This window comes from Odontesthes bonariensis, chromosome 4 (assembly GCF_027942865.1).
Source record: "Odontesthes bonariensis isolate fOdoBon6 chromosome 4, fOdoBon6.hap1, whole genome shotgun sequence".
NCBI classification, from domain to species: domain Eukaryota; kingdom Metazoa; phylum Chordata; class Actinopteri; order Atheriniformes; family Atherinopsidae; genus Odontesthes; species Odontesthes bonariensis.
This window is the reverse complement of record NC_134509.1, coordinates 6,842,840-6,865,682: the sequence shown is the minus strand read 5'-3', so window position 1 is coordinate 6,865,682 and position 22,843 is coordinate 6,842,840. Positions and strand designations below refer to the sequence as shown.

General features: G+C 41.2%; 1 protein-coding gene across 1 annotated transcript; it reads left to right on the top strand.

The window, feature by feature from the left end:
* Positions 1-15,073: 15,073 nt before the first annotated feature.
* lyl1 (LYL1 basic helix-loop-helix family member) lies at positions 15,074-21,082 on the top strand. Its single transcript, XM_075462682.1, has 5 exons — positions 15,074-15,244; positions 15,442-15,666; positions 16,812-18,422; positions 19,705-19,802; positions 20,304-21,082. Exons 3-5 carry the CDS (start codon positions 17,680-17,682, stop codon positions 20,819-20,821), a joined length of 1,359 nt encoding a protein of 452 aa, XP_075318797.1. The 5' UTR covers positions 15,074-15,244; positions 15,442-15,666; positions 16,812-17,679; the 3' UTR covers positions 20,822-21,082.
* Positions 21,083-22,843: the final 1,761 nt, after the last annotated feature.

Genomic DNA, 22,843 nt, shown 5'->3' with positions numbered 1-22,843 from the left:
TTATCTTGACTGTTGCTTGTTTTTACATTCATTTAAATGATTTTATTTGTTTCTCTTTATATTCTTTTATGTATTTTAATGCTTCTTCCACTCCCTGCTGCAATGCTTTTATTTTATGTAAAGCACTTTGAATTGTTTGTACATGAAATGTGCTATATAAGTAAATTTGATTTGATTTGATTTGATTTGATTTGATTTGATTTGATTTGATTTGATTTGATAAGACTGTCATATGTTCTACTTCAGTCCTGTTTGCTGACTCATCTTGGGTGCTGATGAGAGCTTCATGAGCAAACCCGAACCTGGCAGAAAAGCAGTGTGAACAGTAATGGGGTACATTCCCTGACAAAAGTAAGTCATTCAGCTCTGCATGATGGGGCCTTGTTATGATCCATTTTTTTAAAAGTTCCACCAGAAATTTTGAATTGGATTGGGATCCGGCCTGTAAAACGATATCAGCAAATTAACTTTTAACCGATGGAATGAGAAAAGTGTCCAAAATCTCAGTGTGAACATGTTTGTAGTGATGACTGCCATCTCCCCAGGTCCTTTACCTGACTTCAACCCCAAGTCATCAATGACTGTTGAAATTTGCTTGTTTTCTTCAGGTAGTCTTCTTTAAATGTTTCATTGGACCTGCACCAAACAAAAGTTCCAGCATCATCTTTACCAATGAAGACACACAATTTATTCCTGAATATCAATTTTATTCCATCATCTACAGTCCATGCCTGCTTATCTTTAGCTCACGTAACCTTGTTTTCTTCCTTTTAGGCGTCAGTGACAGTTTACGTTTGGCTTTTCTGGATGTAAATCCCATTTCTTTCAGCCGATTTCATACAGTGTTTCTGCCCGTTTGTCTTTCGTTACTTTCGTTGTGCACATTCTCTTTTCAAGCTTTGAGTTTTCCGTCCTGAAACTTGGGACTTCCTTTGTCGACCTGCATGCTTCCCTTTTACAACCTCCTCATTTTGTTTGTGCTTGCTCCAAATTTTAGACACAGCTGACTGGGAACAGCCAACATCTTTCGCCACACTCGGGTTTCAGAATCCTTTCCCCTTGGTTCCACTGAGGGCTCTCTTGTTGGGGCCATGTTTCCTGTCAATCAGCCGGTGCAACAGCTTTGTTCAGCTCTGGAAGCTCTCTCTGTTAAGTGCAGATTCATTCGTATACGTAGACTTGTACAGATATTTGTTTTAGAAATGCAAATTATTAGCTCATTCCATTACTTTTCCTCATGACTGACTGATTCCATCAGTTTAATCATGAATATTTTGTATTTCTTCACATCCATGTCAAAAGATCAAGAAGTTAAAAATCTATGACGTCACAACAAAAAGCAATATTTGAAAAATAAATAAAACATCATGAAGTAAATCAACAAAGGCAAAGTGGAAAGCTGGTCTGGCTCATCAACATTTGAACAATACAAAACCACATTAAAGCAGCATGTAGAAGAGTCTGGGTGCTGGACTGAACAGCCTGCAGTATAGACTTTTCACCCACTGACAACATTTGCTGCATCATGAAACATTAAAATATGGCAAAGAAAAAACATCCATCCAGGACTGTTGAGCAGCCAGAGTCCTATATCAGACAGGAATGGGACAACGGTACTCTCCCAGAGGTCCAGAAACGGGTCTCCTCAGTTTTTCAGGTGTTTACACAGTGTTAAAAGAAGAGGGGATGCGACACAGTACTAAACAGTACTAAACACCGTCATGTACTAAATTTCTTTAGATCTGTTACTGCTATCTAATTCTAATTCAACTAATATTCTTAATGAAATAGTAAAATGTCTGTTTGTGAGATCTGTTTTTACTCGGGCTGGGCGAGTTAACTCGTTATTATTGCTCATTAATTATTTAACACCGATAAATATTTTATCGCGAATTAACGCAGTGTTTTTTGTTTTTTTTAAATTTAAAATGAAAAATATTTTGGGGCTTTTGTGCCTTTAATGGATAGGAAAGTCCAGAGAGACAGGAAGCAGGGGGCAGAGAGAGGGGGAATGATATGCAGCACAGGGCTGTCTGATGCGAGACTTGAACCGGGGCCAGCTGCAGCGAAGACTATAGCCTCTTGTACATGGGGCGCCTGCTCAGCCCACTATGCCACGGACCGCCCCGTTTTACTATATATTTTATTGTTTTTAAAGTCTGTTGCTGTCTGCTGCGGGAAAAAAAGTAATCGGCGGATCCACCAAACATGGAGAAGGGTACGGAACTTTTACTCGGCCATTTTCATTTTAGTTCTTCCAGACGGCGGAGTCGACAGAACCAAAGTCATCTCTAAAAACTGCCAAGTTGAATTGTCTTCTCACCATAATAGTTCCAGTCTAAAATATCACTTAGAGGTTTCTACATAAAAACTACATAAAGATGCTGATGATAAAAGTGTGTTTGCACAACAAATGTTAAGGCACTTTCATTCATATGACAGTACGTTTAAAATAAAACTAAATGCTTAAAGCTATACATTAGGATTATACTATACATTATACTTATATAATGTAAAGAATAAGTATACATTAATTTAAGACATTAATATATATTCTGTTTATGATTAAACTTTGTTTCATGTACTCTTCTATAAAGAATGTAAAGAAAAAAGACACAATGCAAGAGAATTGCTGTGTACAAATCAGCTCATAAGACCAATTGGCCTGTCCACATCAAACTATATAACTGATTTAAAAGCAAACAAAAGGAATGCAAGACAATACTATATAATAATAATAATATGTTATTATTATTTTTTGTTTGTTTGTTTGTTTTGTTTTAGTTTACTTTTATCTATTCATCCATTATTTAAAATATCTATTTATTTATTTATTTATTTATTAATTATTATTATTATTATTATTTTATTATATATATATTTTTTAATTATTTTATTATATATGTTTTTTTTAATTATTTTATTATATACTTATTATACACTTATTTATCCAGTGTTTTTCCTCATGGGGATCTTCCACACCGGGGACTTTGCCCACTCGGTCTGTGGGGTCATTGCTGTGGGGATCGCCCTGGTTCGGGGTGGCTGGGGGATCCTGCACTGCAGTCCTGGCTGTGGTGTGGATGCCAGCCTGCCCTGATCTGGGCGGTTCCCCATGGTGGCGGTCTCTGTGGTCATTGGTGGGCTGGCTCCCGTGGACAGATCCCCAAGATACTGTTTCCTCACTTCAGCGTCAAGCCAGATTTTAATGTTGATTGTTGTTGATATTGATGTTGCTCAAGTTGGGGGGGGGGGGGGGGTAGTATGTGTGCAGTGTGGTTGTCGGTGTGATGTTGTGTGTGAGTTTATGCATGAATTGATTTGATTACTGATTTTATTATGTAAAGCAATTTGTGCTGCTTTTTTAGTATGAAAGGTGCTATATAAATAAAGTTTGATTTGATTTGATTTGATTACCACCAGCTCTGACACACATTAAGAATTTTATATTGATGAGCAAACATCTAAACCAATCGGCTTTCAGTTTGGTATGTGGCTCCAAAGATTACAGCCTCATCATTCTGATCAAATTATCATCCAAATATATATGAAATCAGAAAGAAACTCAAACCAAACATATAAAGCAGAGTGTTGCACGTGCAAAAGTAAAACTGTTCAATGTCCTGTCTTAATTTGACATGCAGTGAAGTTCTCCTGCAGTATGATGAGCCTCGCCGACCTCAAACGACTATCACCTGTGTCCACTTATGATACAAAGGGAAGTATAAAGTGTTTCAGACTGACTGCAGTGATTACTGTTTTGTCATTTGTCAAATTTTGTGTCCAGGCAGCAGTTGTCAGACGTGGCTGAGTTTGATGCCAACCATGACCGATTTGATGAAGCTCCTTTTTAGGTAAGTTTCAACTTGATACATTTTGATTAGTATAATTAGAATATGCATTAAATGTATTTTCTTTTCTAGGTTGTTGCTGTTGTCCCTGATAACTTTTGAAAGACATGAAGTAAATGGTAAGCTTGATGAACATAATGACTTTGCTGACTTTAATATACATGGACTAAAATATTTCCCCAACAGCCTACACTACTGGAACTGCGAAGAAACATGGAAAGGAAGTGTCACTTGTCCGCTATGAGCCCGTGTTTCCTGTTGAGCCGGTCTACCCACTAGGGGGTCCGGTGCCCCATGACCAGCACGTCTACCATCCCAAGATGCCCCAGCAGCAGCAGGACTACCGTCCCCAGGAGCCCAAGATGCCCCAGGAGCCCAAGATGCCCCAGCAGCAGCATGTCTACCGTCCCCAGGAGCCCAAGGTGCCCCAGCAGCAGCAGGACTACCGTCCCCAGGAGCCCAAGGTGCCCCAGCAGCAGCAGGTCTACCGTCCCCAGGAGCCCAAGGTGCCCCAGCAGCAGCAGGTCTACCGTCCCCAGGAGCCCAAGGTGCCCCAGCAGCAGCAGGTCTACCGTCCCCAGGAGCCCAAGGTGCCCCAGGAGCCCAAGGTGCCCCAGCAGCAGCAGCATGTCTACCGTCCCCAGGAGCCCAAGGTGCCCCAGCAGCAGCAGGTCTACCGTCCCCAGGAGCCCAAGGTGCCCCAGCAGCAGCAGGTCTACCGTCCCCAGGAGCCCAAGGTGCCCCAGCAGCAGCAGGTCTACCGTCCCCAGGAGCCCAAGGTGCCCCAGCAGCAGCAGGTCTACCGTCCCCAGGAGCCCAAGGTGCCCCAGCAGCAGCAGGTCTACCGTCCCCAGGAGCCCAAGGTGCCCCAGCAGCAGCAGGTCTACCGTCCCCAGGAGCCCAAGGTGCCCCAGCAGCAGCAGGTCTACCGTCCCCAGGAGCCCAAGGTGCCCCAGCAGCAGCAGCAGGTCTACCGTCCCCAGGAGCCCAAGGTGCCCCAGCAGCAGCAGCAGGTCTACCGTCCCCAGGAGCCCAAGGTGCCCCAGCAGCAGCAGCAGGTCTACCGTCCCCAGGAGCCCAAGGTGCCCCAGCAGCAGCAGCAGGTCTACCGTCCCCAGGAGCCCAAGGTGCCCCAGCAGCAGCATGGCTATGCATCAATGAACCGCCCGCAATCGCGTTACGTTGCCAAGCGGCCAGGTGACCAGTTCAAGGTGCCCCATAAACCACGTCTGCCTTTAAAGCGGCGCCATTGATCCAGCTTTCAATGACTAATGTATTGGTTTGTCAAATTAAAATGACTTTACGTAATCTCTTGGCATTTGGCTTTTCTTCAATGCTTGTTTCCAACTAATACTCAGCCCTGCAGATCTTCTTGTGGCTTTAACTACCATTTCTGAAAGTAAAGCGTAGGTAATGCTACTGATATCTCCAGTAGTGGACAGCTGAGATGCTGTTGCATCTAAATGTAGGACTTCCTAAAATCTTTTTCCAGCCACCTTAGCAGTGTTGCTTTCTGAACTCGCATTCCTATCCCCGAAAGAAACCTGTATTCAAAGGTAACTGATCAACCAAAACCTGCCTTTAAAAAAAACCTACATTTGCTGGACCAAGCACTAGGACCTAACCACACATTCTCTGCCTGCTTTATTCATTGTACTTGAATGATATTGAATAAACATGGGACTGTACCAGTCCTTTGTCCAGCATACTGGGGGGGTATACATTACACTTTTGGATTTGGACATGCGATTAATCGTGATCAGGGAAATCATGTGACTAATTGGATCAAAAATTTTAATCATTACCCAGCCCTAGTTAGTACCTTACCTGCATCAGGCCACCAGAGCGATCTGGTGATAAGACAATTCAGTTGAATCGTCTTATCTCCGTAGTAGTTCCAGTCTAAAATATCACTTAAAGGCAAAACGCACAACTGATACCAGCAAGTCATTCAAGGAAACAGACAGTGGAACGAGGCTTCTACATAAAAATGTTATGGTACTTTCATATGGCAGTATATTTAGAATAAAACTAAAAGCTATACATTACTTTTGAATAAATTTTTGGATTTTATGTACAAATTGGATTAAAAATTTTTATTGTTGCCCAGCCCTAGTTTTTACTTGTATTTTATGCACCTCACCAACTTTGGGTTATAAATTAGGGCTCGCCCTCAATGATTCTTTTAAACGAAATAACTAAACATAAACTGATGTGAATAATCCACATGCAGAACGTGCTTAATCATGTTTTGGGTCATGAGCTTGAATGCAAGGCTCGCAGTTTGGTTAAATCCTGTTTCAGAATAACTGAATTACAAAGACAAACATGTTTGCAACATCTTAAATGGCTCTAAACTTTGTCACACAAATGATATGGTTAAATAACAAACTGTGGACGTCAAAAATATTTTAGACAATAAAGGAAACGGCAACCTTTATACAGGACAAAAAAAAAACAAGCACAGGGTGAAAAAACTCCAAACAGGAACACATATATTTTGAATTAGCAGTGAAAAGTGAGGGGAATGTGGAAAAGTGATGCTGTGTTTCCTATTATTACAGGATGGGGGTTGACAACAGGGCTGAGCCCCCCCGTCACACTGTGAACACACAAGTGGAATTTGGACGGGGGCAGTGCTGATGACTAGAAATATGAGAGGAAGACAATATTCTGCTTTCCACTCATCGTGATCCAAGAAACACACGTACACACCCGCTGTGTGTTTAGTGACAATCACAAACTTAGTCTTTGACTTGCACTCAATTCATTTGGTACTCAACACACGTCCATGCACAGACACACACATGCTCACACTTTACAGGGGCTATTGTCGGCGCTCATTTCATACGGTAATATTTGTAATTGTATTGCCAGAAGTGGATGTGAGGCTGTTTTAAAAGCCGCTCTGATCCCGTTACGTTCTGCACGTATGAAGCTTCAGAGTCAAAGGTCGCCCCGCGTCTCAGACCAGTCCGTGCTGTGAGTGTAACTGCAGTGGAGCTCAACTCTGTCTTTTCTTGTCCCACATTTCATTCCAAAACCCGCACTGAGCTACTATCAGACAATCCACTGTGCTGAAGGTCACTCATGTAGCTACGCTTGATCATTGGTTTACTATTTTAACAATATTCACTTTCGTTTTTCAAAATCAAGTTTGCCAATACGCCGCACTTTCTGTCTATTATTGGGTATATGGTACTATCTGGCAAATGGTTGAATTTATTGGATGATGGACAAGGATTAACTGTGCTTTGACCGAAATATAGAAAATGAGAGGTGGAAAAAAAAGTTTTGTTTGTAAAACATTATGACATCAAATGAATTGGTGCTTTTGGAGATGATTTTTAGAATGAATTTTGTTGACACAATTTCCTGAGGTCTGAGTGGCATGTCTGTGACGTGCTTTGGTCAAAATATGACAAAAACAAGAGCACACCGCTGCCTCTTCGACCATGAATTTTCAGCTCTTTTCATAGCAACTGGTTTTAGGTTGCCTACCATGCAAATGTAAATTTGGGTACAAATTACACTCATCAGTCCTCGAAGCATGTTATTACTGTATGAGAAAGCATCCACTAAATAACCTGAGAGCTCACACTATACATACACTGAAATCAATTCAGACTACCACACACCTCGCTGATGGAGAAATACCTGACTGTCAAATTTTATTCTCAAATACTTACATTTAGATACTTGATTTCATTGATTGATTAATTTATAGGTTTATCTTATAATAGCAGAATGGTGGTCAATGACAAATGGTTAATCGGAATTTCCAGCTCTTATCTGGGAAGAAGACTTAAAAAATTAGAGGTTTGATTTCCTAAGCAGGATAAAAACCTTAGACAAAGTGCTGGTGGAGCATTATTAGCTCATTTCTGTCTTAAGTGAACTATATCACTGTTGATAAAATGTGCTAGCAAGGTAAAATGTAAGAGCATCAGAGTTTCTACTTCTGGATTTTTTAGATACTGTGAATGCAGGCACGATGTCAACTTGAAGTTGGGTGGAGATAAAAGTGAGGAGGCTTTATATTTCTATTCTATGAGATATTTTCAGACCTACGGGGTCCCAAACAGTGGGCCCGAGTTGGAGACTTCAGACACCTAAATATAAGATTATTTTTGCTTTCAAAAATACAGTACGTCCCCTTTAAGAGGCAGAAAGTTTCAATTATGAGGCTGGAGCAGATGGAGAAGGATTCCCAAAATATTCCACTGATAAAATTATTAGAATTTGTCTCCAATCTGGATTGGTTATTCACTATTTAGTTTTATAATTCCTTCTTTTTCAGGTGTTGCATACTTTTTTGCCTTTTTTACTTTTTTCATTTTCATTTACCGTTTAGTTTAAGTATCTAAACAACACAAACTTGTACCTGCGAGCTCCATATGAGCTTTCTCCCAGACTTCTAAAGTTAAAATGGTCATCTTTTTCAGGAAAAACAGAAAATCTACATCCAGCCAATGAAGACTGGTAAAGCCAAGTTTATAGAATAAGTGACAAAGCATTTTCTTCTTAGATGCTCCACACATACTTTACGTGGCCCCTATTTATAACTTACTGATTTTAATTGAGTATGTTGTGATGCAAAGTTCCCATGTAGAGAAACTTTCTCACAGGTTTGCAGGTGTCATTTCAAGACTACATGAATACAAGGTGCTCTGCTCCTTTTCTGGCTCCCGTACCACTGTTTATTTGGAATGTACAGTATGTGTGCAATCAAGGAAACTATTGATTGAGCCCATTATGCTCTGATTAGTTCACCGCCCCCACTCGCCTCCCAGCTGAGTGAGTCTATTCTGAGACTGGAGACAATAAAGGAACCCTTTATCCTTCTTCTCCACAGCTCTATAGCTTGTGCTGTGCCTTTGCTGCGTTCCCTTGTTTATCCCTTCCATCTTCTACATACAAATCCTCCCCCCTCCACTAGGCAGGGCTCTCCTTTCTTATTGCGTGCTTTTATATTGAATATATGTGAGTGAGGAGCTTCTGCACTTTCACACCTGTGGTCATGGCAGATATTTCCTGTTTGGAAAAAGGCTCATCAAACCTCATCATGTCCATACTCTGCCTTGTATTCCCCCTCTCTCCCCCCACCGAGTCCACCACCCCCCACCCCCCTTCTCTGCCATACCAGGAAGTGTGCACAGGAAACAGCTGTCCCTCGCATCCGCCTGCTCGCCCCTGGCCAGGTGCATCCTGGGAACGGAGCGATGTGTGACCGTCGACATGTGGTTGACACTGTACGAGGTGCCGTTACAGTAATCAGAATCACCATGAACTTTATACAGGCAGTGGATAAAAATAAGCCTTCTTATTGAGCCCGTAACTGAACTTTTGTTGGAAAAAAAGAATCAACAGAGATGCTTCCTCAGTTTCACGGGACATCGGCGAGGATGACTGAGTCCTTCATGTTTGATGTGCTTGAGATGCAGCAGGTTCACTTATTTAATGAATGGTGACCTCACAGAAAAAGAGAAGCTCCTCAGATTTGACAAAATCTGACTGCAAGTGTTGGAAAGCATCACTGCACATGGATATGGTTTTATTAAGTTCGTCAAGGCTTCAGGCGAAAAATCTGCTATATTTCCTATATTTTACATGTCAATGCTCTTTGGGTCTGAATAAAACAAGTCTGAAAATCATAAAGTTTTATGAGTCCTGAGTCATAGAACTAAACTGTGGATAATATGGTTAACAGAGTTGGACAAAATCACTTGTTACAAAAGCTTCTGTCTCTCACCTGTCCCACACATTTTAATGTGAAAAGCAGCTACCTTCTTATCACATTACTCAATTAGTGTTGATTTAATCTATGTATTGTGTCTATTTATAGATACCTATTTATGCAATAGTGTCTATTGTTTTCTATCTTAACATGCTTTCCAGTTCTCTAAGTCCCAAGTATTTCACTCCCTGTTTCTCGTGTTATATAGATGGGTTTAATGACTCACTTTTCTTGCTGCAGCCATGCTTTCACTATTTTTTTTTCATTTGACAAGCAAAACATTAATCAGCATGTTACCATTTTTTTCAGGTGCAGGATTAGCCCAGTATTGATCTGCTGAGGGTATGTGAAGCCCTTTCCACACGAGGAATATGAAAACAGTTTTTAACACTGTGTAACACTGTTCTGGGTCCAAAGTTGCCGGTCCCTGTGTCTGCAAGGCTTTTCAGCAGGTGCCTTACCTCCCCCCGCTGTTCAAAGACATGCAAGTTAGGTCAGTTCCAAACAAGCTCTAGCACCCCCCAACACTAACCTCCACGGATTAAACAGGAATGGCTGATGGATAGATGAAAGACTGATCTGATATTTACAAAACATGTGAAATAAACCTGTTTGTTCATGTTAACAGCGTTGTAGGAGTATTTCCTGCAGTGCTTTCCCAGCAGCCCCTAAGGGGCCAGCTGAGTCCTTCTATAGTTAATCAGGTCTATGGGCGTGTCCTATATACCTCACCATTCGCTGTATAATAGACTGCACAGTGAGTTTGCCATTTTGTAGTGGTGTCTGTTTTATATTGCTGCATATAGTGAGATTTTATATACTCTTCATACTGTACTTAAAGTAAGTGAAAAGTAGTGCATAATCGTTGGTCACTAACCCAGCGAATTTAAACCATAATGCACTGCTCTGAAGGAAAAAAATACAATGTCAATAAAGCAGAACTGCAGCACTTCCCAAACTTGAATTTTGATCTTTAAAACTTTATTTTATAATCTTATATGAAATAACAGATTAAACCATTTCTTTTTCACTTTGACTGCAGGTATGATACTAATGCATGTGTTGTGGCACAAAAACGATGTGTTAAACTAAATCCAAACACAAATGGTTTCAGGCTTTTGGTATTTATTTTTTTGGCAATACTGACAACAACTTGGTACATCACAAAATTGCATGCCAGTGTTAATCTGGTACGTTCAGTTCTAAAGCTTTATTTAACTATGATGATGAAACCACCAGTCCTTCATGCAAAACTCCTTAAGTAGTCAGTAGGGATTAGTAAATGAGTGCGTAATTTCGGACACAGCCTATGTAAAATTACTGATGAGGCTTGAGGCCGGTTTCAAGGCTGAAAGTGTAAACCTAATCTTGGTGTTCACCCCACGTCTCAACATAAGCCAGAGTTCTTCTTGTTGTCCGTAGCTGTAGCTGTATGGCCAGTCTCCAGGACAATCAGGAAAAATAAACATGTGTCGCAGCAGACGAGAGAGCACGTCTGTCCTGGCCTGTGCTCGCAGCATTGTTTGTCACTTTCTCCATGAAATTCACTGCGAATATTGCCTCAAACAATTAGGTTCCAGTGATCCCTATCGCCCGGCGCACAATAGTGTTTACATGACATGGAGGAAATGTGGCCATGGAGCCCAATTTAGGGAGTGTGTGTGTGTTTTCTTGTGCATTCCCATGTCCTCGCTTTATGGTCATTTACTTTTGAAGCTCGGATTGTGTGAGGGTGACAATCTGCCTATCGTTGCTTTTTAATAGCACAAACATTGTGTTTTCTCTGAGTTGTTTTCATCTCCTGCTCTCTTGACCTCAAATGTGTGCTTTAAAAAAAGGATTATTTGGATTTTCCTTTTATAGAAAATGAAAAGTTAAAATGTAAACGTTGAATTTACAGAAGGAATACCCTTAGGCCTTCACTTCGAGCACGACGGCTGCCTCCTGTAGACTGCATCTTTTGAAGTATCAGGTGCATTCGCTTTTGAAATCAAAGCTGCACATCTGCAACATAAATGGGGTAATATCAGGGTGGGAGAGACCAGTTTTAAGTAATTTCCCATCTAGCAGAAGTTTACACGGTCTGAGTAACAAATGCAGCACATAGACCCAAATATGTGAGTGAGACATATTTAGGGGATCTCTGAATTTTAGGGGGTCAGCTTTTACAGCTTTGATCTGGTAAGATCAATAGCATGTGGTGACTGATGTTTGCTAAATTTTGCCATCAGTCAACATGTAACTCACATTAGGAAAATACATCAGAAACGAATGGTCAAGAAGTGGCACAGCTAAATTCACCTGTATGGCTTCGTGAAATATCTGATAAGGGCTGAGTCATTCAAAGAGTCCTTGCAAGGCTACCAAAGCAGGAACGGGTAGATAACCTGTTACGGCGATTACACTTTGCGATATCATTCTCATGAGCTTGTTTACAATTCAATTAATTAAAATCAAAGAGAAGAAGGAGACCTGAGCAAAACTCAGATGCTAGTTGTAATGGTTGCTAATGGTTTAGGTTTTAATCACAAAGGAAGTTCAGTTTTCAAGATTTCCATGACTCTGCCAGAGACTGCAGCCATATGACTCACACAATCATATAGATTTGACTTAATTTGTTTCCAGAAACAGTTTGTGCTGTCATTTTCTTAGAAGAAGAGAGTTACCTCTTCTGCTTACTGCATTTACTGCATTTCTGTTGAACTTATGTGGCTTGATTTTCCGAATTTTGCAGTTTTAAATGCTGTCTACCTGACCACAATTGTATAATGATAACAGATAGCTGTCAAATCAACTATGATTTAATAGTTGTTATTTTCTACGGGTCACACATGCTCACTGACCAAGCAAGGCAATCAATGCTTCTGAAGGTGCACATCCACACTCACACGAGCACACTTGCCCTTCGCTCAAAGGCCCCGTCAATACTTCTATTTTGAGATAGCCAGGAGGAGGGCGTGACACCAATGCTCTGAGATTAAAACAATTCTCTCTTGATTTCTTCCTCACTCGGGCAAAGCGGAAGCTGTCTGTTATCGTTTGCTTCTATTATTATTCCTCATTTGCAGTTTCAGCGTTCAAACTGGGCCTAATTGAGAGACTCAACAATTCATTTTGTTTCTCTATTCCACAGGTAACTCTGATTGTATGAGAAGTCAGGGCTTTACCCTTAGAAAGGGGAAACCCAAGATGTAAAGTGATTAGTTGCTCACAGAAGGAACTTTACATGTTCTTATGAAGTTACAGCTGTTGGAAAGATTTTGCATTTAGGCTGGATTCTCAAAGCCTTTGTGGTCACAGTTCAGTTTGGTTCAATTTCATCTCTTATTTATTTGATTTTTTAGCTTTTTTTAGCTCATTTGTTCAAGCGCAAATTTAATAAGAATTTTGTGTGTGAAACCGGCAGAGACTGAGGAGAAAAATTACTCAGGAAATGTTTTGTCATAATTGCTTAAGACGCTAACGAACAGTTCAGTTGTTATTATTTTCATGTTAATGCTTTTAACCTGATTTTATCCTCACAACATATTTTTCATAATAGATCAATGGAAATATTGGAATAAAAACAACTCTGTAACAACAGTTAAGAGTAATAAAAATACTTAATATCAAATGTTTAAACAAGACTTATTTTGCTCATTTTGAAATATTTGCTTTTGATAGATTTCTCAGTAGTGCCACGAGTCAACAAAAAGGAATGAATGAATTTTTCAACTGTATTTTGAACAAACCACAGAGAGGAACAGAAATAAAATCAACATTTCTGTTTCATTAAAATACTTTTAACAAGAGAATGTACAGTAAAGCACAGGAAAAGCTAATCCCAAAGGATGTCTGTTTGTCCCTCGAGTAGCTCTTTATATGTTGCAGGCAAATTAATTCTGCATCTGCAAGCGCAACGGTGCCACTACAACGTTATTCTGGCACACAGAGTGTGATCAACCAGAACCGCAGCTGTCGGACGCAAAAAAGTGTGACGACCAATAGATGACACTGTCTGCTCTCTGATTCCACAGACCCAGCCATTATTGTTTATAATGATGATGGCAAAGATCACTGCAATGACAAGGGGGCAAAAAAAAACAACAATGATGATGATGATGAGGTTGATGACAGATTTGTTGCTCAGCGGGACCTCTTTCTTTCCCAGGACCCTGAGGGTCAGGTAACTGTAAAAGCTTTATAATGTTTGTGTTTCAGACTGTCTGAGGAGGAAATGACTGAGGGAATGTAGAAGAAGTACTGACCCTGTGGGGCGAAAGAGAGACACGCGAAGAGCGACAGATTGGGCGAAGTGAACAGGAATGGGTGATCACCGAGGATTTGGGGGGGTGGGAGGAAGGAAGTTCAGAGCTCTTGGAGAGGAAAGTTACCACAATGACGACTTGTGTATTGGTCATCAGTGACACAGGTGTGTTCTGATGCAACAGCAGAAACTAGGGACTAAAATATCTTCCTTTGACCCACTGAGTGATAATTATTTGTGCAGATGTGATGCAGTTATAGGTAAGGCAATTTTATTTATAGAGCACAATTCGTACACAAGGTAATTCAAAGTGCTTTACAGCTACATAAAATCACAAGAAGGCATTAAAATCATTAAAAATAAATAAAAAATAAAAAATAAAAAAATTCATTCATTTAAAAGTGAAGAGTGCAGATAAAATACTTTCAGGTGTCATATGCACAGCTAAACAGAATTGTTTTCAGCCTGGATTTAAACATTGTCAGAGTTGAGGCCTGTCTCACATCTTCTGGAAGACTGTTATTATATAGTATATATATGTATATCACATTATATAGAGGGGCTTTAGACTGCAACTGACTGATTTTAGAGTCAAACACCCTGTTTATTATTTTCTCAATGAATCATTATATAGATTTCTCTTGCGTGCACCAGAGCCCGAGGTGACAAATTAACTCTATAGTTCTTCACACTTGATCTTTTAAAACCCAGATAGATTAATTTCCCCTTGATTTTTTCTCACATTTAAGAGTCTACAAACAACAGATACATGTAGATGACAGATGGTCAGTCAGTTAATTTTCTGAATTTGTCTCTGATCCTATACGTATAACCTTTAAGTGTTTGCATAATGCTTCTGCAATTACATCTTATTGGGGAATAAGGTATCTATTAATCGATTAAGGTAGCCAATTTAAGCGAAGATAAACGTGTCATCCGTGGCTTTGTTTATTTATGCACTGTATAACTGTCTGCTCTGTCTGTTTAATACATTGTGATGTAAGTGCAATGGCACATCTTTGTTTGGAAAGAGTCCAAATCCTCTCAAAGTCTGGGATTGACCAGTCTTGTACTGTGTTTATGTGTGTGTGCATGCATGTAGGCGTGAACCTGTTTGTGTGTGTATTGGTGGTGGGGGTAGAGGAGGGGTGGGGAAGGTTCCTTATCTACAGACCACAGGCAGCTTTTGAGGCTCTTATCAGCAGCCACCACATTGTACTAGCACATCCTCTTGTCCAGCAGGGAGCGGAAAACTCTCCTTGCAACATGGTTCCCTTTCTCTCTCCCTTTTCTCTCTCCCACCTCTGATTTGCCAGGACCAGAACTCTGGCTACCAACTAGAGCATTGTGTCTTCTTGGCGAGGAAGAGGGATAGGGACAGACAGGGCAGAGAAAGACAGAGACAGAGAGGTGAGGATGACATGTGGCCGAGGGGGGGGTGGCAGAGACCCTTACCGTCTATCTCCGTGCTTTGAGTGCGTCTTCGTTCTAAGGAGCAACTTCCCAACTAAAAAAACAAATATATACGTTTTCAATGCTGTGCCCTTACTGTAATGTTGTGTCTTTTGTAACTACTTTTTAATAATAATAATTTTTCATTTCCAAAGCGAGCGGATTTTTTTTTGAGTGGTATCAGACAATTTGGCTCCAGTTCTGACCTCAGACACTGACAGACAGCTGCTGACAGGCTGCAGAGGAGTACGAGAGACCTGAAGGAGGAGGAAGACAACGTCAAGCGCTGTGCATATACAACATGTGCGTTCGCAGATCACTTGAACTGACAGAGTTTGCCTGACTGACGCAGGAGCCACAGTGGACGTCACTATGTGTTTGTAAGTATTTGGGGTAATTTATCTTTTATAATCTATACTTTTTTTTTTGTTCACTATTTTAGTAAAGACAAATCTGCAGCTTATTTTAAATCCTGTTAATATAGATTACCAAGCCAAAGTACCATATGGCACATGTGGGACATGTGCAGGAGCCTTCAATAGAATATACCAAGTAAAAAAAAGTTTTTGTGATAAAGAATGAGATGATTTTAATGTTAAGGGATAAAGACAGAAATTAAATTGGAAATCAGTTTGCTTGGATGGACATTAACTAACAAATTCTTATATAAATATTAGTTTTCCCATGACAGTCTACAGATCACATTGAATTAACAACATACCGGTATTGTGTAATCAAAATTTCTGTTCAATAAGGATCATTTAAATTTGAAAACATTGCATGTAATGCAAATACGTGGCATATTCAATAAGTAGGATACTTAATTGCTTTGTATTTTTGACTTGCAATGCGAAACATTTTTTTTAAGAACTAGAGCCTTTCGTTATAAGTTATCATGTGTTGTTGCGTCTTGCTTTTTTAAAACCAAGATAAAAATGAATCTTCACCTCTCCGAATGCGCAGCTTAGTTAAAAGTTGTTTTAACCAGGATATTTTTACATAACATTAAATATAATGGCACTGCAAAATGATATTGAATGATATTATGATACTGATGATATGATGATGATATTATTCATAGCCACATGCATGTGTCGTCCCCAGACATGACTGCGAAAGACAGAACTGTCCGAAATAAAGTCATGACGACCAGAAAAAACAAAACAGGAACACTTGCGATTGCAAAACCTGAGCAATTATAGGAACCGTCCACTTTGCTGTTCAGAGTACAAAACTATTTTCCATTTGTACTCAATAAAGTACAACTCACAAAGTTCCTCAATATCCAGCTTTTTAAGTCCATCCATGTGCTGAATTTACATTTTGAACTGCAGACCATCGTCCACTGAGGAATCCTCAAACAGCAACAGTCCCTCTTACGTTTTAGTACCAGCTGTTGTGGTGCTTGTGTGTGAACTGAAATGTCAGGCATGTTTCATAACATACTGCCTTCACTAAATATGCATCAAACATTTTGCGTATCCTGAGTGCACCTTTTTCCCCCCTTTTTTCTTTTGTTCAACAGACTCTTTGATGTCAATCCAACCTTCAAGGATTTGGAGCATTTTGAATCCTTGCAAGGATTTTGAGTCACATCCTCACGCAGACAGATAGACGGACGGACTCATAAAGAGAAGCCACTCGAGACTTGTTCTAAACTTAAAATTTGCCACTCAGGATGTACTGTAAAAAAAATACAGACATCCACCTCACACCAAAACACAACAGCCGTGTCTGCTGCACGCTGGAGCCAGAGTCGACAACGGAGGAGTAGCCGTTCCTTCAAGACTGAGAGGACTGCAGTTGTTCCACTGGAATAAGTGAGGGCTCATACTTTGCTACTACACAAGACCCATCGGAGGCGGGAAAAATGAGCGAGGCTGCATCAAAATGAAAGTTTTGGGGAGTTTGAACGAATCCGAAACCATGATGTAGTGACAGAAGGCGCTCTGTAGTTCTTAGAGGCCAATTTGTGTTTTGTGATATTAAGTGATAGGAATAAAGCTGACTAGACCTGGATGAGGGGGACATGTAGACCCATCAAAGACACAAAAACCTGCATGCTAACTCTGGCATCAAAAAGGACGACTGATGGCTTTCAGGTTGGTCTGAGGAAAATCTATATTCTATATTTCATACGAGGAAAAGCAGAAAAACTTAACAGAGGAAGAGTAAACAAAGGGTTGTGAGTCACCTCTATTGATAAACTCTATAAACATACACTTAGAAGAGGTTTAAGTGCCCTGCAGGACAAGCTGTTGATGGTAAAGTGGGGAGTTCATTGGCTTTATTCAAACCTCCATAAAAGCACAACGGGGACGAGACACTTACTGGACAGCTGAGAAGAAAGAGAGCCTGAAACTGACGAGGTTCCCTCAAGAGACTTCAACATCATGATGGAGAAGCTGAACCCCCCTGCCTCACCTGCCTCACCTCACGACCTACCTCGCCCCCCCTCATCCTCCAGGACCTCCTCACCATCCTGTGTGTCTGCTGAGCAGCACAGTCCCCTCCAGAGCCAGAATCTAGCATCCTTGGACCCTCTCAGCAGCCAACATCCTGTGAACAAAACTGAGCAGACAGACACCCCTACTGCCATCTTAGCTCGGTCTCCCATCACCCTGACAACGGTGTCAACCAACCACCAAGCAGATACAACTGCTACACCTGAGCTTGCCAACGTGGAGATGGAGGAGGAGGAGGAGGAGGAGGAAAAACTACGGGGGTTGAAAAGCGTTGCCACTGCTGCAGCTTCAACAAATGGGTCGCCAAGTCTTTCCTCTCCACCTCCACTCCTCCCAGCACCAGCCAAGACTTCTCCCTGCACTCTGCCCCCTCCAACCACCACCACAGCCCTCCTTTCATCCTCATCATCCTCACCTCTTCCTCCACACATTCCAGTCATCAGTCTTGGTCACAGCAAGCCTCCTCTCCCGCTCCCCAATACGCCTTTGACTGCCCTCCATCCAATTCCTAACCTCATACACGGGGACATTCGGCGCAGCCAGCAGACTTGTTTACCCATGGTAGGCCCTGGAGCTTCTGGATTATCTGGAGGTCCTGGAGGCCCCTCAGCTGCTTCTCCGGGGCCCCTGCTAGCTCAGCAGTACCTGACTGCACACCCCTTCCTGACCAGGTGAGATTAAACTAATTTGAATTCCTCCATAAGTATGTCTCTTCCCAACTCTTTTGACTTATAACCTTTTAAAATCAAGCCGATCGTTCTTGTACCTGTTTGTGGCACGTTTTGTGCTTCTTCTTTTAATTTTACCTGAAGAAATCTGAAGACCAAAAGAGCTAATAAATGAAGTCACAAGGCAATTATCATAGTGTCATTCTGTGTAATCTTTTGGTACTTTTCACTCTTCTATCTGATCCTATCTGATCTACCCAAGCCCTAAGATTGGAGACAACAAGATCAGCAGATAACTCTGGTAGTGTTATCCAATAACCAATTGAAAAATGTAGCTTGTGGAATATCAGTTTCATCGCAGGTAAATAATCCTGAAAGTCAAATTTAAGCATATGAAGAAAATGTGAAAGAATTAGTGAACAGATTTGACACCAACAGATGTGTACAGCAAAACTATTAAACCTGCTATAATATAACTTCCTGAGCTAGTGATGATGCTCTGCTGGTTTCTATTTTCAACTTCAACTGCTGGGATTTCATGACTTCCTATTATGATTTATAGTGCCCGCACCGCACTTGTGAAATGTGAAAATGACAGCAGGATGTGTGCTCTTAAAAAGCGACCTCGCAAAGGAACATTTGGTTTGCTAAAGAGGAGTTGAACCGTTGAAATCTTTTGAGCATTTATCCCCGAAAAACCTGAAGAAAACACTTTATGATGGCTAAATTTAGCCATTAAACTGACAAAATGCCACAAAACAGAACCCTTTGAGCTCTTTTTGGGGGTCCAGGAGTTGGCAGCTCATCACTTGCTCTTGTGAAGAGAGGCATTCATTTGCAGTCATTAACTAAGCCCTCCTACTGTTCATCTATTCTCTGTTCTACAAAGAACTTTATACAGTTTTGCAGGGTGTAACAGAAAAGCATCTACTGTGTTAAAAGAAGTAGGACACATTTTCACACTGGATATAACTATGGCCTCCCTATCTGTCATGGAGGTCTGGGAATAAGATCCTCTCCACTCTTCTCTTTGGGTTGGTTAAGTAGCAGAATGCATTGATCTATTTCCTCCTCCTCTAAAAAGAATCAGTCGTTACTCTGGCTTTTTGGAACTGGGCTGAAACTGAGCTCGGACACTCAATCAACTTAACCGTAACAGAGTCCCACCATCTTTAGCTATCTATCTAGCCATTTATTCATTCTATTCATTCTGTCTATTCAGTCATTTTAATTTCTAGGTTAATTGTTAACATTATTATGTGTGTGTGCTTTTTTTCATCTATAGTTCGTACCTGGGACCTTCAGGAGGAGGTTATGGCGTCATCAATAACAGTCGCGTCAAGAGGAGGCCGTCATCACACTTTGAGATGGAGATCAACGAATGTGAGTCTGTGAGACAAAATAGAAAATGACATCAGTTCAAACTGTTTTGGAGAAATTGCTGCTGATGTTCAAATCATATTCAGTGGATTGGGTTGGGGATAGTTTGTATTTTTTCACTGAACTCAATATTTCACTACTTCATTAGTAACACCATGCTTATTAGTTCCTGCTGGAGATGTATATACATCTCAGTGACATCATTCAAATGGAAGAACAAAGTACATCTGTTTAAAGTCCTTTTGAAGTAGAGGATTAATACATGTTATGGCAACATGTAGATTATGGGAATGTTTATGGTAATAACAGAACTTGATATAATCGTCTAGATTGCCTTGGAAACTGATGGAAGTCTGATACGTAGAGAAATTAGGTTTTGGCTACTTGTGAGTGGGGAAAAATTCACTCATTGCTCTTTTCAAGGTATTTCTTGACAACAGGAAAATGTGTGTATGATATTCTAAGGTCTTGCACATTTACACAGCGTTTACGTGTTTCTGACAGGCCCTCCTCAGAAACTCGCCCGTCGGGTCTTCACCAACAGCCGCGAGCGCTGGCGACAGCAGAACGTGAACGGGGCTTTCTCCGAGCTGAGAAAACTAATCCCCACACACCCGCCTGACAAGAAGCTGAGTAAGAATGAAATCCTGCGTTTGGCTGTGAAGTACATCAACTTCCTCGTCACCCTGCTCAATGACCAGGCCAAGGACAAGAGCAGGGACTCAGCTGAGGATAGCGCTGAGGATGAGAGCGCTGCTGCCGGGCTGGACAGCAACAAACGGAGGCCTCTTTTTCATTGCGACACTCCACCAGCAACAGTCCGTCCCGCCACAGTGTCGGCCCACAGGGACTCAAATGATTCAGTCATCGTCCTAGCTAATTCCCCAGCAACTTCCAGTTGCTATGGAGACACGGACAGCGAGGAGAGCTTTGGTGCTAAGACTTCTTTGGTGACCCATAGCATTCTGGGGAAGGTCAAGAGTCAGATAAGGATGGTGGCAGCCACGAATGATGAGCGGTGACACCAAAAGACAGCAAACAAAGAGCTGTGAAGACATCAGGAGTGTAAACGTCCCACTGACAACCTGGAAGCGCGAAATACCAAAAGTGTTTGTGGTATTTTGTAGTTTTAACAGTGTGTTTTTCCACCAGCAATGTGCAAACTTTTTAGTGTGATTGTGACGCTCTGTGTGTTACCGAAAGACCAGACTGCGCTTTGGGACTGGCTAAGGCATGAAACTTCACAGAACAATGAGCCAATTGAATAAACCACCCAAAATCAACTGAAGCAATCTGTTGTTTTACATTGAAAAAAGAAAAGAGATCACAATGATCCTTCCTTTATAACACATGCAATAGAAAACATTATGAATGAAAAAAAGGTTTGGAGTAATTGATATAGGTGCAACAGTTCTATGTGTCGAACACAAAAAATAACTAATGATCAAGGAAATCCGGGGTCATGAATTCCACTTTCTTGGACCCATAAAAATGTACCATCTCTCACAAGAGGGTTAAAATAACTAATAGGTTGCCTGTAGAAGTTCATCTGTAAATAATCTGTAATTCCTCATTCCAGTTATGATATCTTCCAGAGCTACAGACTTTAGCACACAAGCAGAGGTTTTTTTGGCATGCAATCATAATTTTGCCGAATATTATGGTCAAACTGTGCTTATTGTCAAGACGGAGGGCCGATGGTCCCACCCTGAAATTGTGACACACTTGCAGCAGACAGAAATAAAGTGTGTTTTAGTTAGCTGTTCCTTATTTGACATCCTCTTACTGGGCTCCAAAGACTGCTCATTGTCAGCACAATTTCTCAACAAATCCAAATGTTTTGCCTCTCTTAGTTTAGGGAGCATTTCGTGTCCTTAAAGCGTCGAGCAACTCGTCATCTCAGTGTGAAATCTTTACACCAAGCAGCATGTTTGAATTCAAAATAAACAAAAATAGTATTAGATTATTAGGCTGATAATAAAACTGTACAAATATTTTATTCTATCTAACTGGTTGAGATGTTACAAAACCCAGAATACTGAACATGTTTTGCAAACTACATGGATATTCGACAGAGCAAGCAAAAGATTTATGTGATAGCAACAGTTTTTTTTCTTTTTTTTTTGGGTGGGGGATGGGGGTGCGGGGCTGGTTGGGTTTGAGGAAGGTCAGGATGGATGTGGGATGTGGTTGGAGATGGGGTTCAACATGGTGGGGGAAAGTGAAAGACGGGGGTAGGCGTAAGTTGCAGCTGCAGCATTGCAGTCTCAGCGTGTGTGCTCAGCTCTATCAAGTGGCCAGGAAATGGCTACAGTTAGTGCTGTCTCATTGATGGCCAACGAGTTTCCTGAAGGAGGGGTGTTGGCGGTGCATGTATGTGCGTTTGATGGGTGCTTGGGCGTGTAGGGTAGCAACCACTGCCTGGAAGAAGGGAGAAAGGCGTGAAAAAAGAAAGAGAAAACAGCCACCAGGATGCTCGGGGAAGCCCTGTACACCCGGTTTCAGGATCACACAACAGGAAGAGCTGCTTTCACAACACTGCTACGGCTGCATCTGCTCTGCCCTGCTGCTCAGACCCCTCCCTGCTCCGCTCTGACACCACAGAGACGATTACAGTCTGAGGTGGGGGTCACACAGTTTATTGGATCGATGTGGCTGTTGCAAATACATTTTTTTTCTTTTCTTTTTTGAATCAATTAACAATATAGAACTGTTAGGGCTGACATATTTGTGTGGTAACAGTGAATTAAATAGCCAAATGCTGCAAGCCATAAAGATTTGTGAGTTTCAGTACTCTGGTACTGTGCATTCTGGCTCCCTTTCAAAGCCTGATGAGATGCTAATGGTCATGATGTCAAACTTTTTCCTTTCTAATTGTACCATTTGTATATTTTACAGTGAAGCACAATATAATTCAAGAAAGTGAAACCTTCAAACATTGATTGTAACAGCTGGGGTGTTAGCCCTCCCACGTCTGGATACAAGGGGCCATGTAGGGTCCTGCTGGTTAGCCTGGGACTAAGAGATAATGTTGCCTCCACCCC

What these genes read in the sequence shown, in the direction of transcription:
- lyl1 (XM_075462682.1), top strand. Translation starts at nt 17,680, where the DNA reads ATGATGGAGAAGCTGAACCCCCCTGCCTCACCTGCCTCACCTCACGAC. An exon ending in GCACACCCCTTCCTGACCAG is followed by an intron (nt 18,423 to 19,704) that starts GTGAGATTAAAC and finishes TTTCATCTATAG; the next exon opens with TTCGTACCTGGGACCTTCAG. An exon ending in TGAGATGGAGATCAACGAAT is followed by an intron (nt 19,803 to 20,303) that starts GTGAGTCTGTGA and finishes TGTTTCTGACAG; the next exon opens with GCCCTCCTCAGAAACTCGCC.